Below are 19,102 nucleotides of genomic sequence, written 5' to 3' on the forward strand. Positions count from 1 at the left end.
GGATTGCCTAGCACGTTCTGCATGTTTTAACTAGCATGTAGCTCTGGATTTTTGCATTTTTTATTGTCAGTAAGATCTTTTTGTTGTTATTGTCAAGAACAGTATGGACTTACAGACTTCCCTGAAGCACAGACTTTATATGATCAGATCAGAGTATACAATCAAGGTAATATAACAAAAGGAAGATGTTTGAAAAGCTGTTTGAAACCACTGCTGTTTGACAGCCACAAATGGTTTTTCTTCCAAAATTAACAGTTGGCTTTGCTGTCTTTTTGGAAAGAGACAGAATGGCTTAACACCCAAAAGCCTTGTTGGGTCAGCTAATTGCCTGCCAGGTTTTCAGGGTAGCCAGGCTGGCTGTTTGTAGGCTTCTCTTAGGTCTAGATCCATGGCCTGTTATTTCCATAAGTCTCACCTTCCTTCTGTATAGAGGTGGTATGCTTGTGCATTTATAAGACAGAAATGAAAAAGACAGCTATCACTTAGGTAAGTAAACAGCTATTATCCTATTTTTTTGTAGCTTCTGTGACCTGTTTGTGTAGAATGCTTCATTACTTATTGAATAAAATAAAGTAGAAGGCAAGTAGAAGGACACTGGAATACTCCTTTTGGTGGCTCCTTTTGAAGCACTGCTTCTCTCACCAATCGTGGAAGCCCTTGTCTCATTCTTCAAAAGAGGGCAACACTCCTTCAGAGGTATTTTCCAGTTTTGCTAAATTAAGGCTATAGCTCTTCAAAACACTGTAACTATAATTACATTCTCAAATTAGTTCTTCTAATCTTCTTCATTCTTGGAATGAATAGATTTTGAAAAACTTCTCTGGTTTCATATTGCACTTAGGTCTTGCCACTTGATAAAATAAAGCAAATGTTTATGAAGGATAGGTCACTGCTTTCTGTAATTTTGATTTGTTTTACTGAGGGATGTTTTCTTTCAACAGAGATCAGGAGATTGTTGGTCATGCTGATGGAAGTTAATGAGAAATGTAGTCACATCACAGTGGGAGGAGTTGTTTCATAAAACTAATCACACTGAAGATCTTGGAGGGAACACCTAAAGGTAAGAAAAAAAGAGAATTGTTCTTAGCGTATAGCCTCGTTCTCTGCAAACATGGCAAATCTGTTAATAGTACCTCACCAAGTGGGTAGCTTAGACTAAGTGCAGAAGAGTTAATAAATTTGCTCCCGTTTTGATGGATTTAGGAAGAGTCTGTTGAAATGGTGAGCCAAACCACACTGAAAACTTCCTGAGCAACCAAAAGAACACAGAAATGTTGTATCTCCTTCCCAAATATGCTGAGCTGTCTTCATCTCCTATGTTCCACACTGTGGTCACCATTACGTGGAAGAAATACTGCTACTCTTGTGTGACTTGTAATAGCATTACTTCCCTAAACCCCATATTTCCTTATACTGGGGACGTAAGTCATCTCCATGAGATTTCAATTAAGCATTTTCTGGAAACAGCTTTATGTTTGGGAAATGTTGTCTTCATGTAGAATAGCTATGTGAGGTAAATTTTTGAGCTCAGTCACACTCCTGGATTTCACTCAAAAAAAATCACATTTATGGGCTTCTTTTCATCAAATGCATGTATAATAAAAGTATTAACATATGTATTAGCAAAGGACAATATTTGAGATGATTTTTGACAAAGCTGAAAACAGCTGAAATCAGTGATGTTGCAGCTGTGTATGTTAGGTGTAAATGTGACGTGTAAACTTCTTGCATCACTTTTCAGCTTGGGTTGGCTTCCTGGCATTAAAGATCAGCTGTTCCAGCCTATCTGCATTCATTGAGAATTGGTAATGCACAGTGGTTTAGCACAGCACAGTCCCTCTGCCAGTGTGCTGCACTGTGCAGGCTGCAGGGCAGTGTTCTTCGGCATTTTCTTAAGTGCCATTCAAGCACAGAAGAGTTTAAAACTTCTGCCTGCAGGAAGAGTTGTGAGCCCCACATTTGGGTTCTGGCCTTAACACGTACTGAGATGGAACCATTCTGAATCAGGATAAAATAGGGGAAAGTGTCAAATTTTGATCTGACAACATGACAAATATTTTAATTGGAGTGTCAGTTCTGGGTGAAATCTCTTTTGTGGGCCGTATGTGATTTCAGCACTCAGTATTACTAATGAAGGCAGTCATCAGCAGTGATGCTGGACTTGGTGGTGTAAAATGCCTGAACACCATCTAAGTTCTGCTTAAGCAAAATTGAGAACCAAAACAATCTGCAGCCTTTGTGTTGAACTTAAAACATTGTGTCTTCATTAATGCTAAATTTTTATTATAGAATAGATTTTTTTTATTATTTGCTTGGTCAGTTATACAGTTTGTTTTGTGAAGAAGGGGAACTAATCTCCACAAAACTTAGATTACTAAACGCCACAGTATAAACATGAAGTACTTATCACTGTCTTCCATGACTGTATTAGTGGCTTGGACCAAAAAGGTCGTCTGAACCAACTTCCTCTTGATGAATTACCTTTTGCAATTAAGCATGTTGATTTCCTGATGTTCCCTGAGAATTTGTGAGCAATTAATATAGTGAAGAAAAATATTCAGATAATCATTAGTTGCTAGTTATTCATTCATTCTGGCTAAACTATCTCTAGTCTGTTCATGAATTCAAGATATTTAATAGGAAATTATTTGCAACAAGGTAAGTTGGCTTGCCTGCATGCTTCTAATCTCTGAAATTTCAAATTATTTTAAGATCAGTGATTCAAAAATCTGTTCAGATTTTTTAACATTAGGTACAACATTTGATCATCAAAAAAGTGGGGACACTTTTGAATAGTGGGGCTTGTTTGCATTTCCTCTCCCTTAAGGAATATAAAGCTAGAAACAAGAGAGACAGTGTAATTCTCTGCCTTCCTGTTCCCTCTTTCTGCAAATGTAAGTATCATCAGTGGTCAAGGTGGAAAGTTAGGCATCCTAATACAGAGATACAGACAACTTAATAGAGAAAGTGTTAGTATGCCAATGTGTGCCTGTATATGTTTGACATTCTGGTACCAGACTGGTATGCTATTCAATATCCACCTGCTTTGACCTCTGAATGTCTCCTAAAATCAAGGGAACGCATAATGTTGATATCAGCTTGGACAAATACTCTACAGTTTGAGAAGATAAGGTGAATTGTTATAATTCACTGCATGTGTATCTGCTTCTTCAGTAACAGCAGGTCTTCTTGACTGTACTAAAACAAAAAACCCCATGAAAAGTAGTATCCTAAAGTCTAATCAGCCTTGGTTCCATTGAACTAGAAAGTTGGGCTGGAATAAATACATCAATGGAGCAGAAATTATGGCCATGGGTACAATTCTGTCTTCCTGGATCTGCATGTCTTTCATTTCAGACCAGACCCTTATGAGAATGATTGTTACTTCAAATGAGCTCTTGGCAGATGTAATCCTGACTTTAATTTCGGGTACGTGTGCCCAAAACACTTAACTTACCTCTTTTAATGTCCTACATCCTACATTCTCTTGTCCAATAATGTACTAGGACTGGGTAGACCAACTGAGTAAATCTCTCCAGTGGACAGCGAAATTTGCATCCAGGGAGAGTGAGGGGGTGAGGACCTCTCAAGGAATTATTCCGATAGTACATTTCTATGGTGTATTGCCTGTTTCAAAATACAGAAGGGTCAAAATGAAGTTAGGTATGCAAAACCACACAGCCTTTCCATGTGGTAGTGATTGTACTTCTGGACAAACTTTTAGCCAGCTTATTTGTCTGGCTGTTAACATCTATCATTAGTAGTCTGAAGAAATCTTTTTAAACAATAGTTGGTCAACACTAATTTGCATGTAGTTTGTCTTCTTGGTAGAGAGTCAAGGAGTTCAATAGATTAAAAGCATAGATAACAACTGTAATGAAGAAACAGACAGAGGGTTTTCTGGCTGCAGTGCTGTAATTCTGCTCTATTGTCAATAACTACTGAGTCCAATTATAATAATTAAAATCAATCTATAATCTTTTCCTATGTAGTGAACCTTGTGTATCCAGTTTAATTAGTCTGGGGTATCAGTACATTGCTTTTTAGAAAAAGTCTATGTTAGCAGTAAAGCTTGCAGATACTTGCCCATTTGTTTCCTGGTAAAGTTCAAAAAAATGACAAGCACTGTAAGGAGGCAATTTCCCATTGAAGACATTGAGTGCCATCTGTAAGGCAACAATGGTGGCTGCATGCTGTAAACAGAAGAAACCTTTAATTAAAGGCCTATGAAATGTACCTATTTTTTAACAATATAACCAGCACTGTATCTGTCCACTTAATGTTACTTGCATGGCCTCATTAATACTTGCCCTCTGCAACACTGAGAAAATACTGTCCTTTTAATGGCTGTACAATAAACATATGTAAATATTTAAGAAGTCTTAGTCACTTGCAGTTCTTATCAAAGTTAGTAGGAACTGTTAGTAGGAACTGTTAAAACTTCTTTTAAAAGGGACTAGTGATTTTACATGTTAATTAAACAGTATTTGACATCAGATCAATAAACTCTTTGGCCGATATAAAACTTATAGGTCATAATCTATCTGCAGTTTAGAAATAGGAGCTTTTAACTGACAGCAATCCAAATATTTCCTTCTCAGTGATGGTGTTTGCACATTCTAAGCCAAAATATAAAGTCACAGTTGAGTAACTGACTTCATAAGACCTTCTAAAATAACTAACTTTAACTTAATTTTTCTTTTTTTTTCTTTTTTTTTTTTTTTTTTGGCATCTGAAAAAGATACAGGAAGCAGGAGGCTTGTTGCTAAATTACCTTTGTCATAAAAATTCAATAAAACATGAGGCATGGTATTTCCAGTTCTCTGCTCAATCCCAACAATAAGACAGTGAAACGAGCCATGACATCAGGTGGAAAATGGAATTCTGCAGGTTTCAAAGTAGTATTTGTTCATCAAAGAATGAAAATAATTCAGTGATATTGAACTTTAATTAAATAAAAAATGCTTGTAGTGTATTTCATGAAGGAAATAAAGTTTCATGGTTTTCACTGCATTTAATAACTGCAGAAAGGGAGCATAAAAGAAACAGAAAGGACTCACCGCAGAATACATAACCATCTTTTGCTGGTGTGAAGGCTTTCTAGCGTCTGAGATATGCTTTAGAATATTTTTTAAAAGAATACCTGAAAAAAAACGGGGAGGCAATGATAATGAAAGGGATGCTTGTGTCAACATCTGTATCACTTGTTGGTGTTTTAACACAATCTATCTTTAAATGCAGTTGACTATAGGTGATTTGTGCAGAGTCCTCTGATTAATTCTGATACTATCTCTTATATGAACAGTGGGCCTGTTTTACTCCTTCGTGAAATGTTTTGGGTGTCCCTAATAGTCTAAACAGCTTCAAACAGTGCATTCACAGCTGCTTTGTGCCAGCAGAACAGTGCAAGAAGGGCAGGGTAATGAATACTACCTTATTTTATGTGTAACTCCATTGACTTCCTGATTTCCAGAGGAAAAGAGCATATCCTTTGGATTCTTGGCCTTCTTAAATCATGTGGTTGTCTGTATTTTGTTAATGTTAACTGCTGAAAAGTTGTATGACAAACTATATGAATTAAATCAATGGCCGTGCTAGTAGTATGTTAGCATAAGGTTCGAATCTCGACAAATTAAAATCCTAAAATGAGAACCGTACATGCTAGCAGAATTAGACACATGTATTGTCTTCAGCTACTGGCACATGTTTTTTAATAGCAATTGTTAGTAAAGCAAGAACAGAGATGTGAACTTTGTGCTTAGTTTTGTAAGTTGGAACTCCAAAAAAGCGAACAAAGAGGTCCATGCTTAATGTGACTTGTCCTTGTAGCTCACAGAGCCTGACTGTACAGTGTCCAAATAAAACAAAAAAGGCCTGAAAGGTGACAGTGGATGAATGGAGGAGAATGAATGATTGAAAAGATATAAACTATTTTGAAATTTCAGCTACTATTTGCTGAGCAGGATAAAGTTTAGAAGCAGTTTAATAATCTCGTTTTAGTACTCTTAGTAATGGAATATGAAGACTGTAAGGCAACAAAATTACCATCCTAGAGATTATTACAAATAATCTCTTCTTAAGTAAGTTAAGCATGGTGCTTTACATTAAATTCAGACTTGGTTCTGTTCAGCAAGGATCTCTATATTACTTTGGATTTCTTGTATAGTGTAACCAAAATGATACCTCCATTATAATGTTGGACTAGGATATTCATGACTCATATCCTCACCATCTCTCTTCGCATTAATCAAAATCTTCCAGTGCTGATCACCAATATCCACATCATGGAATCTTTCATAGTTCTGCTACGGAATCAGTAGCAATTTTTATGATATGCCCTCTCTTCTTTCCCATTCTACTCGTGGCTTTAAATGGGGTAAGAATTCGGCTTACCTCCCTGCAAACGTGATTTTTGTATTCGTTTGTGGAACCCAAATTCCGCCTGCAATAACAATTCTGAGAGCTTTATCAGCTTGGTCCTGACACCGTGAGTAGCCCAAACAGGTAAAGTGTAATTGTTAATATCCTACAGTGAAGAAAGAGAACATGGTGATTTTCGTACAGATTCCTACTGCTAACTGTTGGTTGTTCTGGCACAAAATGCTTGTCAGAACAAATTCTGAATGTTTCACTCAAGTAATATTTTCTCTATAATAAAATAATGAGTGTATTTTGCATTTAGACAGCTGTAGTATTCTATTTATAGCATCACATAGGTCAAAACAAATTTGTATGGCAGTGTTCCACAAGAAGAAGAAATATAATACTAAAAATTATGCACAAAGTGACTGGCATTATTTATGCAAATTACTAATGCAGTTTTCATGTGCAAAAAAATGAACTTTATGACTCTTTCTTTTCCAGCCATTTACTGGCATACATCCTGAGATCTTTACTGAAACAAACCCTAGATAGATGTCAGGATTTTAGGGGCTGGCAGCCCTGAGATATGAGTGAGATCCAGAGATCCAGTAGGAATATATATGGCTGTAATCAGATGGACCAGAGTATAAGCTATATGTATAAGGATTAGAAACATAGATGGAATTCATACCTGCCTATACCAGGTCTATTGGATAATGACACAGTCCTCAAGCTAAAGTGGAATGGATTAGTCTTTCCCTAGGGATGCAGCACAAGATATGTTAATGGTTACAACTATGAGAAGGGAAGATCTGCCCAACACTCCTCGTTTGCACTACCTTGAATTCCTGTTTAAACAAGGTGGGTACATTTCCTTCAGTGCAATGTAACCATTGGACTGAGCTCACCAAAGGGAGTGTTCTTGTAACAACGACTTCTGAGGAAAATGCAAACTACTTAACGCATTAGTTTAAACAAGTGAAACAATGGAACATGTTAGGTTACACCAACTCAGGTCACAATGTATCACTTTCTTTTTTAACAGATATGATTTGTATCTTGAGAGGAAAATTGGCTAGTTGAGTGCTATTTAAGACAGTACTGTAGGCAAGCAAGTACTTCAGTTTCCAGGACACTTGAAAGTCAGATGATACTTAGCCAAAAGTAACAGATACAGAATGCAAGCTACTGTAGTTTCATGAATTGTATTTTAAAAAACGATGTGAGAAAGCTCTCTTTGTATGCTTGAAAGGGTGAGAGTGGCTTTTATAGTAGATTACTTAATTGATACCCCCAGAGTCTTCACTGAGTAGTATGAAAGACCAAAGCTCATCAAATCTAACACTAGGAGGAAAAACCCAACTAATGAGCTTTTTCTTCCAACATTTTGCTAGATCCTTGATGGGAGCTGTTGATTTTGCACATTTCTCTGATGGCATAGGTTTCTCAGTATGATATAACAATTGAAATAAAAAGTTGTGGTGCTGAGCTATCCTGCATTTGGAAAATATGAAAGGGTGACCTCACTGAAATTACAGTGAGATATCCCAACATGTTAACATTTCATTTAACTTAAGGCCTGCCTAACATTCTATTCAACATTTGGTCCATTTGGACCAAAGTTGGGCCTTTGCAGAAACTTCAAGGACAGCAGGTAAACTCATTAGCATCACACCCAAATATTACATTTGCTTGTGAAATCTACATTAAAACTGCCTCAGTTTTCTAGGGAATATTCCAGAACTGATGACTGATTTATCATTATTATTTGAATTTAAAAATAATTATGCATTAAAGCATTTGTAGTGAAAGCTGCCTGCCACAATAACTTGTTAACGCAAGACTGCAGTTCTCACTTGCTTCAGCTGAGATAAGTCTAGACTTTGAAGTGACATGAAGAGGGACTTGTTGCTACATTAAGGGCACTCAGGATTTTTTCAAATTCCAATCAGAGGTACCAGACTGTGGGACCCAGATACCCATGACAGCTGGGCACCACAGTACCCCTTTTGTTATAAAATCCATGCTTCTTTCTGATGTGCCTGGTTCCTTTGCATAGAACAGGCTCCTAAACTTGCCCAAATAGCCATTTGTGACATTCCAATGGCTGCCTAATTCCTGAAAATACTCTTGACTGCTACTGTCCATATGCAAATAATGACTTATGTTGCTTATACAATGTGCATAAAATCTTTGTGGAAGGATGCTTATGTTTCTTTGCCAACAACATATTTTATTCGTGTGCATCTCTGTGAAGGGGTTTGGAGGAGTAACATGATAATTTTATCCAAAGGTATGCTTTTACCTAACTCATATGCAGTCACTGACAGGATCTTGAATTTGGTAAGTCATTGCTTTCTGTTCCTTATAGTGGTGGATGACCCACAGCAGCCTCACACAGTCATACTGTCTTTACAGGATTTTCAGTTGCAAGTTAGATGTTAGGTGAGGGTTTCTGGGGAAGAAGCTGCAAATAGTCAGTGCTTCAAAAAGGTCTGGAAGCACAGAGATACCCTCTTTTGATGTCTTACAATAGAAATAAAAGCTAAACCAATTTTGTGAAAGTGTAAGTATTTCTATTGGACCTTTGGAATTTTCTTTATATTATTACCTCATATTGTAAAGTGTCAGAGAGCTTCAGAATTCTTTCAGTGTTCAGCTTCTTCAATGGGTATCCTGTATGAGTGGCTAAAAACTTCAGAAATGGCTGGAAAACAAAAAAGCAAACTTTTAGTACACAGGGCCTTTGTACATCATTTCCTCACACTGCCATACTAGAAGATAGTAATTTTTAGAACCAAGATAGTCTTTGCACTTAAGCAATGAACTGTTGCTGAATGGTAAGAGAATCAGGCCTATTCATCTAGACAAGGTTGGTGACCTGAGTTCAGGTTTGAAGTACGGTGGTGGTTTATGCTTGATGGAAATGTTCAGAAGGGGGCAGAGCAGAGGGGACACTGATATATGAGGAAGTCTGGCAGAAATTTAGAAAGTGCTTAAAGGAAGTGTGATAAACAGAATTATGTTGGTACTCAGCAGAAGGGAAGTACGATGTAAATACGATAAAACTGGGAATTATGATTCACTCATGTATAATACCCAGATGTAGAGCCACAGATAGATGGCTGAGGTCAGTGATTAAAGATTATAGAAAACCAGGCGAGTTTGATAGCGTCATTTTTAATAAACCTGAGAAGAAGATGGTTGCAGCAGAATAAACAAGTGATTACATAGCCATGGAAAGATTTTGGTGGTGGAGAAAGAAAGGAAAGGATACCTTACAGAGGCAAAAACAATGAATGAAGACTTCAGGTGTGAAACATGAACGGGTACTTGAGGAAAGCACCGAGTCTGTTTTATAGAAAATCTGGGAAATTGGGCTGTGAGCATCTTGTGGTGGAAGAGGAATCTGAACTAGCAGAGAGTTATATAGACAGAGACAGAGGAATTGCTTTACATGGGAGTAAACATGGGAGAGAGGTGTTGGAGTGATTTGAGAGGTTTTGGCACCGACTGATCTGAGTTTTTGTTTTGTCTGCTGTCCTAGAAGGTAGGTGGGCTGGGTTTTTGCAAGGTAGTCAATAATTTATCTTTTCTATGACTTCCAATTTTCAATTGATGGGAATAGCCCCCTCCAGCTGGATCTATAATGTTGTAATAATGTTTTGGGTATGTTGCCTACACCCACTGTGAAGATTAGAGATCTGGAAGGACCATATTGACTGCCATTTTTTAAACTTACCTGTTAGACAATGTTGACAAAAGTGGTCCATTTTAACTGGATTTCCAGAACTGAAAATACTTTACCTTGTACTGCTTGAATTGCCTTTGGAAATCCCTTGTTTCAAAGGTTTCTCTCAGAAGCTCACTGTATCTTGGGCAGTGTGAAAAAGGTAAGTATAGCAACTGAAAAGAAAATTGCAAAACACTTGTTAGGCAAGGTGCTTTGTGTTCTGCAATTCAATATACCCTGGCAAGATTGTTGTTCTAATTGTCTGTACTAGTTAGAACAAGCTGAAAAATAATTTGGGAATGTAGTTTCCAAGGATAATAATCTTCAGGACTGTAAGAGTCATACTGATGACTACTTACAAAATAATCTTTAAATGTTCAGAGGACTAATAGCTGCAGTAGTTCAAAGTTAAGGGATCCATTTACACAAGATGAAATTTGTCCCTCAACAGAAGACTAACACAAGCCCTCATGTACAGCTTTGTGCTTGGCTTCCCCAGGGATGATTTCATTCATTGTGTTCAGTCTTTCTTTAAACACACCGTCACCTTTTTGCAACAAATTGCCAAGCAGCAACTGGACTGCAATAGGAATCTTTGTGCATACTCAGCTGTTTTAAGTGGACTTACCACAGCTTACCTCAAAGTGCATGCACTGAGCTTCAAAGTGCATGAAAAACAATCCTGCAACTCAATTTTCACAGTAATGAAAGTCCCAGAATAATTATTTTCTTTTCTGTTGGCTGCAAACTAAGAAATGTTGAAGCACTAGTGAAAACAGGTATGCTTCCTCTTCTCATACAAAGCAAGCCATGTTTGTGATAAGTTTAAGATTAATCTGCTTCTATAGTGGTAACTCACATTATAGGATAACTCTTTTTCTCTGTACCTAGGACTTCTGTTTTTCTTCCTTTTTTGTTAGCTCCGGGTCTCTGATACATAAGTCCATTCTTGTGGAAGCTCTTGACAATATTTCTACTCAGCTTATTAGGACTTTCTGTGCAATGCTTGTAACATAATGTACTTTTCGTTGCCTTTATCATGCCCTTTATGCGGCCTCTTCATCTCATATCCTAAGCAGTTTACTAATGATTAAGGGAAAACAAATGCCTCTAGTATATACTCACATTATCATGTGACAGTGGCACTGTGTGAACTGGAATTGGCTGCCAAAGAATTCTGGGGTTCCAAATCTCACCCTGTGTTGGTGGGTACAGCCCAGCAAGACTTGCCTGAGCACTCATAAGTGTGTGATCACAGTCAGTGCTTTGAACATAAATCTGAAGCAAGAAAAAAAAAAATTGAAAGGTCATTTCTCTTCTTAGGTTTTGGGTTTCTTTTTTTCTGTTGGTAGGAAAGAAGGCGACCAGTACTGTGCTGGGGAAGCTTTCATTAAGATGGAGTGGGGTGAAGAAGGGCTGTGAGAAAGAAGGAGGAGGGAGAAAGAGTGAAGCTGGAATAGGGCCTTGGAATAAAATGTTGGACAAGTGAGCTGCAGCATGATAGCATTTCACTTAGAAATCCTAGTGGAAAGCATAAGAATGACTCCATTTGACCACTAGGCTTTGGGACATTGCGTATGCACTGAACAGTTGCACTCTAAATGAAAACAACTAAGCTGTATCTGCACTCCATGTGGAAGTGTAGCACTGGAGTTATCCAGCATAGATACTCTGCCATACAACAGTGAGGCATCTGAACGTGATACACAGCCTAAAAAGTCTTTCAACTGGTTTTCAGTTAGCCATCTGCCTGAATAAAAGTTGACCCAGTTTCAGGGATACTTTGAAATTACATTGAATTCAGTGGGTATTAAATTTTCTCCAACCTCACCAGGTTTGGACTCTCATGCATTCAGGAAGTCTCATTAACATCCGTGAAAAAAAAATCTTCCCTCCCAGATCCAGTACTTGCCTCACACTGCTTGTATACAACACTCAGGAAATAAGAGTATCTCCTCCGCATGTACTGTCCAAGCTCATACTGTTGCTGTATGCCAAGCTGTAGAAGTAACAGAATAGTGTAAGAGGCTCAAGAAGTGTGCTATGCATCCATTTCTGCAACCAAAAAACGAGACAGTATTTCATATTATTTTGATAAATACCTTTTTCCTTTATAAGATGGAGGAAAGGAGACGGGGAAAAAAGCAGTAAAGTTGCTGCATTTACAGTAATGGATAATGTTAGAGATCTCTTCCTGACGGATGCCATTTTACATTGTGCTTTACAGAAAGCTATGTATATGTTTATCCAAGCCAGTAAGACTGGCTGAGGGGCAGGGTGACTTACAGCAGGCATAGAGATGTCCTGACACCATCTGTCTAGTTTCTGCTCTTTGGATGGCTCACAGCTGATTAACTGGGAATTCAGAGTAACCACCTGTCCCTGAAGACACATCCAGGGTATGAATCCCATAGAGTATCACCAGTGATTCTGTATGGAGGCTACAGTTTTGGCCTGAATCTTGAATCAAAGATTTCAAGTAAAAGTCCTCTAACGCTTCAGGTATTTTGCTGCAATGATTAATTATTATCAACAGTCTAAAACATTTGATTCTTGGTTCTTGTCTATGTTCCCAGTTTTCAGTCAGTGGATCTTGTTACATTTTTGAATGACACATTCTTTACCATCACAGATCTTATTCCCAGTAAGATAATAATCAGTAAGATGGAATCAAGTCACTTAATCTCTGTGCTAAACTAAGTAGATGACAATTCTCTACTCTCACAGAAAAATGTTTTCCAGCCTCAGCATTTTAGTAGCTCTAACTGAACATTTTCCAGTTTACCAACATAATTTGGTAAACACGTGACATGAGAATCACATGCAATGTCCCTGTAATGGTCTCAATACTGTTATCTTTTTACTTGTACCTGGTGTTATGTGGCATAAATAGAAATATATTCAACTTTGCTCAAGTAATCACTACTCTGCACTGGAGTCACAGGCACAGTGATTACTCATTGCTTGCTAAAGTTCTTTTGTAAGTCATAGGATAATTCAGGTTGAAAGGGAGCTCAGGAAGTCTCCAGTCCAACCTCCTGTTCACAGCAGAGTCAGCTATGAGGTCAGACCAAGTTAGTCAGGGCATTATCCAGAGTGCCAGATGTGGCCCACAGTGTGTGTGTGTGTGTGTGTGATCACCTCTTTCTGTTGCTGGAATTGTGCATCCAGTTTCCTAGGGTATATTTGACTTAGGCTTCTGCCCCAACTTGCCTAACGTGTGTTGTTAAATCCTGACACCCTGGTCCTGAAGCCTTCCATGCCCTGGAACAAGCTGGCTTGTAGTGCTGAACTCACAGAGTGTCTATGTGGAATGACTGAGTCACAGCCGAGTTAAGGCATAAGAAGCTGGTCTGTTACTCCTGTTTCTTCAAGGGAGATGACATGAGAGGAAACAGGCCTGACTTTCGCATTGGAGATCAGTTTGGCCTCCTAAGAATGTGGAGGAAGAGAAACCCCTCAGGCCGTTTGTTCTATTCTGATTTTGATGAAGACCTGGCAAGTGGCTACTTCCCCTAGGAGAGAAAAACATGTGCGTTGTGCTGGACCCACTGGACATAAGGTGTGTAAGTGAACTCACTTCAGCAGCCTGACAGAGACACACACCTCACAGCCTGCCTACATATGCACAATAGCCATTCATCTGGAAGATCAGATTTCTGGCACATCTAAACTACTTCAGTGAGGCTGCCTGGTTCCCAGGATCCTGGGCAAATAACCGGTGGATTTTTCTATCCAAAAAACGTATCTTGGGGAAAAAGGAATGAAGCACAGACACAGTGGGTACTGCTGGTGGGAGTGGAGCAGAAGAAGGGTTAAAGCCACTAGTGTCCACATACTCCATTACAGTCTGATGATACAAGAGTTCACCCTTGGCTCCATTCACAAGAGGTGGCAGCTAATAAAATTACAGTTAATGCAGAGGCACAGTTTCTGCAGTTGGACTCTGCAGTTGCCTTAGCTGCTGCTAGTTACTGCCATCAGCTGATACGTGTGTGCAAGCTCAGCTCTGCTGTATTCCACCAATACCTGCACTAAAATAGCTGAGCTTTAAATCAACTTTCCCTGGTACAGCTTGAGAGAAATTTCTGCTAGTACTGATTTTAGTAGTTCGTGAGCTAGGAGGCACTCCTACTCAGCAGAGATTGAGGCTGGTCTGTGAACACTTCCACCGCCTTATGCCACTGATGATTAAAGCATCATGTTTGGTCTCAGGTGGACTGTGATGGTCACTAGTGCTTGGCTCCTCCCAAAACACCCACATCTGCAAACAACTCAACATATGCTGCTACTGGACCAGAACAGGCTGACTCTGTCGTTTAAAATCGGTGACTGCTCGTAGCTGTAGCTTCCTAGTAAGCTCTTTGGCTGTCCTTTTGGAGAGCTATATATAGCACCTTAATATGGGCTTCCCCCAAGTGAAAACAAAGTTCCAAACCCCAAATATCAACAGGCTACATTTCAATATTTCAGTATATTGGGCCAGGTAAGAAAACAGACCTTGGTAAGCTGTCCGTATCCCTGCTGCCTTGCAACTTCTCTGTGGTTATCAGTTGGAAAAAACTCTTGTGGAGTGTGGTCACCATGACGAAATACCTGATAAAATAGATGGAATTCCCTTTGCATTACTGGGATTTTTGTGATAGATGTAATTAGTGCAGTCACAAGGAATATGCAAAGACAGCGAGTACTGTATCTGACAGATGCTGAATATACTCATGCTGCTTTTCTTGGGTCTAGAGAACTACAACACCTGTTTGATTTATTTAGACAAGTGTAACTTGTCTTTTTTTCCTGGCATTTGAAAAGTAATGAGCTTAAATAAATTTTGGTAAGTCATAAAAACTATAAAATATCTTAATATAATTTAAAGAGGGTTTATATATTTCAGGAGCTATAGATCACAACATAAAATAAACAGAAAACAAACAGAAGCATGTAAGTAATTTTCCAGAAATATTATAAAGTTGATATTTTGGTAGGACTGAGGGGGAATTCAGAAGGAAAAAAACCCAAACTACTGCTCTAAGATACTGTTTCTGTGGCTGACTGCTTTGAAGCCTTCTTTCTTGGAAGAAATTGGCCTTAAAAAGCCACCTGTTGACAGTTTCATCACACAAGATGATAGAAGTGTCATCCAATATCTAAATACAGACTAAACTGTTAGTTTGAAAACACTGAACCTGTTCTGCAATTTCAGTTCACATAGAAGGTATATCTATAAAGATGCATCTAGATTTTTTATTTCTACAATGAATTATTTCCTTGTCCAGCATAATTCCTGTATATATATATTAATCTATGTGTCACATAATTTTAAAAATTAACCACCAGATTTTTTTTTTTATTTTTTAATCCAAGTAGAGAGAAATAAAATTGAAAACTGCAGCAAAAATAGTATATAAGTGATTTACAAGCACATACAGTGTTCAGAACAAGATTCAGGCTTCCTGCAAACAAACAGTACATCATAATCATTGCAAGTAGCTATAGTTTCACAACACTGGTTCAGTGTTGCTTATTCAGTGCCATAGTACAATAGTTTGGATTTCATATAGTGAAATTTGTTTTGCATGTTAATCCATTGCAACCACTGGAAAAGTGGGAACTCTTCCATGGTAAAGAGGGTTTTTGCACTAGTTGTGAAATCCTCTTCTACAATTTAAAGAAGAATTCTACATGATTCCTCTCTTAGTGCTATAAAAAAGGCATTCTTTGTCAATCCAGAAAGTTAAGTTCATCTAGGACTGCACAAAGGAGACAAAATTATACAATCTTATTTAAAATTGAGGATTTTGTTGTACAATGCAACAGTGAACTTTGAATATGCAGGAAACAAATATTCAAAAAGTGCCCCCTGCCCCCCTATCCTAGAGTACAAGAGCCATAAGTGACAAGTTTTGAAGAAATTCCATTTGCCCATGAACTATCTACTTACTATGGACACAAACTTCAGTTTTCTTTTAGCTGTTGTTTGGTGAAGAAAGATGCAGAAAAGGCAGAACATGAAACACAGACTCCAGATTCCACACACCAGCTGCCTTGCTCTCATCCTGAGGGTAGCTTTCAGCTATTTTGCACACCAAGGTCCCTGGCTGATGTGGTGGTACAGTAGATATGTGGTTAAGAGGGGAGGAGTCAGTTGTGCTCAGTGAAGTCCAAAAGTGGGCTGTGAGCTTGCGTCCTCCTCCCTTTTTTCCCTTCCAAGGTTAGTGCTTTTCAGGAGATTTGTGAAATGAAAAGTGTATTTTGCATTTGCACTCCATTTCTGTGTCCCATGTATAACATGAAGTGGCATCTCTGAGCACTCTAATTCCTGTCCTGGCACTTGCAAGGCAGGTGAACATAAAGAACTAGAAGATGCCTTCTGTTATTTAAGCTAGGATATAGTATGGGTCAATCAGCCTTCTCAAAAGTGAAAATGCTGCAGATATGCTGTCTCTTGCTGTATGCAGAAGAGCTAGTAAACCATCCTCATACCTACTGCTCACACAGGCTTCTCTGAACACTTTGTACTAGAAAGCTAGAAGGACCAGTGCTAACATTTGTTCTTTTATAAAGGATCTCTGGATTTTCCCCTGGATTTGGCAGTGGTCTGTAGAAGGAATAGACAGCAGAAGGTTTTGTTGCACACGAGCAGGGATAAGACCAAATTCACTGAAAAAAAAAAAAGTTACATGGATGAACTTTCAATCTCTACAGTAGTTTGACTGTGTCTCTAGTGGCAAAATGTGTGCCACTGTTTCCTAGAACTATTCCACAGAATTTAATACAGTTAGGTAAATTCATTATTTTCAAATCTTTCTTGCTGCAAACACTCACATTGTTACAGCATGTATAATTCAAACATTGTTTCTGTCATTTCCCCAGTATATTTTAAATAAAGAAAAAATGTAGTTCGGATACAGTGTTGCAAAAGACAGGATTGATCTTACAAGCTTATTGGTCTATGTTCAGTCACATTCATGTGTTAATGGAAGCCCTGATAATATGTAAAAAATTGAGGGTGATTTCTGAATGATCAAAAGCTCTCTGTGTGTAAGAATGTAAAAGAAATTAGTGGAAACAAAAGTATTGCTACCTAAAAAGGTTATATACTCTCAGCCCAATTTAAGACACAAAAAGCGAAACTTTCCTTTATAATTATTAGGTACAGCCTTGTCTAAAGGCATCAGTTCTCTTTCCTAAAGTAACAATGCCGTACCTTTCACGTCTGTCAAAGCTGAAGAGATTCCTCTGTGAAACTTCCAGAGGTCAGACTTTCTTGGTGCAAGATGGCTCATCTGTTGTTTCTGCTTTTGTGCCTGACAAGTCTAACACACTCATGCAGAAATAGAAAAATATGGGGAACCGTCCGCATTTATTGAGAAAGATTTATTTATTATTTTTAGATAAGGAACCGAGGGGAGATGTGGGTCAACTAATTAAAGCTGCTCACACCCTGTACATTTTCTTGACTCCACTGGCTGTCATACTTCAAAAAGCTCTTTGAAGAGACTATGTATTTTGCTGTTTCTAGAGGACATGACATCAGATGCCACTCCTAAAATACACTGCTCTGCAAGGCAAGGTTTTTAATTAGACCAGTTGGTATCACTAAGGAAAAGCAGGCAAGTTCTCAGGATGGCAAGGCTCCATTCAGGTTCTTCAGATACTGTAGATACATCTGGCAGAGACAGCAGATATACAACAGGAGCAGAAAGGTTTAACTTTATTCTTTTCAAGCATCCATTGTGTCGTACTTTATGTGAGATTTCTTTGACAAGCAAGGTGAAATTACTCTTTCTTTGGCGATGGCAAAATATTAGTGTAACAACTGATGCTTGCTTCCTTCAATCTGAGCTTGGTGTCATTAATTCTGTGGGAAGACACATAAAGGGCTGGAGTTATTTTAAAGTACACCATATTGGTTAACTCTGTTCCTGCTGAAGGTCATAGAGGGAGAATGAAACAGTGTGCTGTGCAGTGTACCAGTGTTCCTGAGTGAAACTCTAGGGAGCAGGAAATGGAGCATTCTTGGCAGCTAATTCTAACCTGCAGAAATCCCTTGTTGCAGGTGGTGAAAGGTGTGAAAACTGTAGCTGCTTTCAAAGTCAAGGTAACTGATACTTTAATATGCCTGCAGCCGGTGTTAAAACAACAGCTGAAGGTAGAAGAGGAGGAGATAATGATAAAGACAGTAAGTGAACCTCCCTCACTGCCTTGGAAGTACAAATGAAAATATCTGAGGTGTAGATTGTATGCCTTTATTTTACCAATAAACTTGATTAAATATTTGAGGCATTGTGATGAACATAACATTATATAAGCAAGTAAAAGTACAGCTTTGTGTTGTGTCCTGTATTGCGATGTCTGAAGAGTCAGTGTGTTAAGAAATGCTGCTGGATCTCTGACATTGTTTAGGGAATTTAAGTTTTCATTAACAGTCCTTCAGAGCTTTAAAGTAGGTTCACAGTTTAAGTGCTGTTGTTGTATTTAAAAGCTTAGTAATCCAAAGGACAAAATTTGGCCCTCTCTCCCCAAACTGCAATGTAAAGAATCTTCTCCAAGCTGTGATGCTTACCCTCTCCTCCAGTTTTTAAGTGTAGGGTAAAATCTGCTTGGTTTTTAAACACAGTGTAGGATTGGACTTAAATTTGAGATGCTACGTCTTCATCTGAAGTGGAGGAGGATCAGAATCAGTTGAAGATACACTGATAAGCATATTAGGAGAAAACTTCAGTGTAGAATTAATGGGGAGAGAAGGCAGGTGTAGGAGGATTTCAACCTTCCCACCCTGCCTCCCCTCATTCCCCCTTTCCTGAAATGCCCCCTAGTGGGGCATAGTGAGGATATAATTCATTCAGCTGCGATAAACTAAAAGCCAGAACAAAAAAATTCCAACTCCATGCCACTTGCTTAGTATCTAAATAGATAGGTATCAGCTGCCTCTATTTAGCTAATGCTTAACAGACTTCTTTGGTCCTTAATGTTGCGAAAAAAAACAAAGGCATGTCGTGTCACCAT

General features: G+C 38.4%; 1 protein-coding gene and 1 long non-coding RNA gene across 2 annotated transcripts in view; one reads left to right on the forward strand and one right to left on the reverse strand.

The window, feature by feature from the left end:
* The window catches only part of LOC121087829, a 46,725-nt gene extending 45,671 nt beyond the window's left edge, over window positions 1-1,054 (forward strand). The window contains exon 5 of the long non-coding RNA XR_005827755.1: window positions 942-1,054. This is a non-coding gene — a long non-coding RNA (uncharacterized LOC121087829). The remainder of the gene's footprint in view (window positions 1-941) is intronic.
* A 2,416-nt stretch (window positions 1,055-3,470) lies between these two features.
* LOC121087938 (prostatic acid phosphatase-like) lies at window positions 3,471-16,148 on the reverse strand. Its single transcript, XM_040593475.1, has 10 exons — window positions 16,035-16,148; window positions 14,597-14,692; window positions 12,009-12,095; window positions 11,222-11,374; window positions 10,171-10,269; window positions 8,975-9,070; window positions 6,394-6,526; window positions 5,061-5,143; window positions 4,087-4,193; window positions 3,471-3,627 (listed from the first exon to the last, which is right to left on the reverse strand). The coding sequence occupies exons 1-10, from the start codon at window positions 16,146-16,148 to the stop codon at window positions 3,471-3,473; spliced, it is 1,125 nt and encodes a 374-aa protein (XP_040449409.1).
* Window positions 16,149-19,102: the final 2,954 nt, after the last annotated feature.

Source organism: Falco naumanni, chromosome 4 (genome assembly GCF_017639655.2).
Source record: "Falco naumanni isolate bFalNau1 chromosome 4, bFalNau1.pat, whole genome shotgun sequence".
Classification (NCBI taxonomy): Eukaryota; Metazoa; Chordata; class Aves; order Falconiformes; family Falconidae; genus Falco; species Falco naumanni.

Excerpts from the sequence above, each read along its gene's own strand:
- LOC121087938 (XM_040593475.1), bottom strand. The coding sequence starts at position 16,148 with ATGAGAGCAAGGCAGCTGGTGTGTGGAATCTGGAGTCTGTGTTTCATG. Across the intron at positions 5,144-6,393 it reads AAAATCACGTTTGCAGGGAG|GTATTCTTTTAAAAAATATT; the intron begins GTAAGCCGAATT and ends GTTTTTTTTCAG. Across the intron at positions 3,628-4,086 it reads CTTTACCAGGAAACAAATGG|GCAATACACCATAGAAATGT; the intron begins GCAAGTATCTGC and ends ATTTTGAAACAG.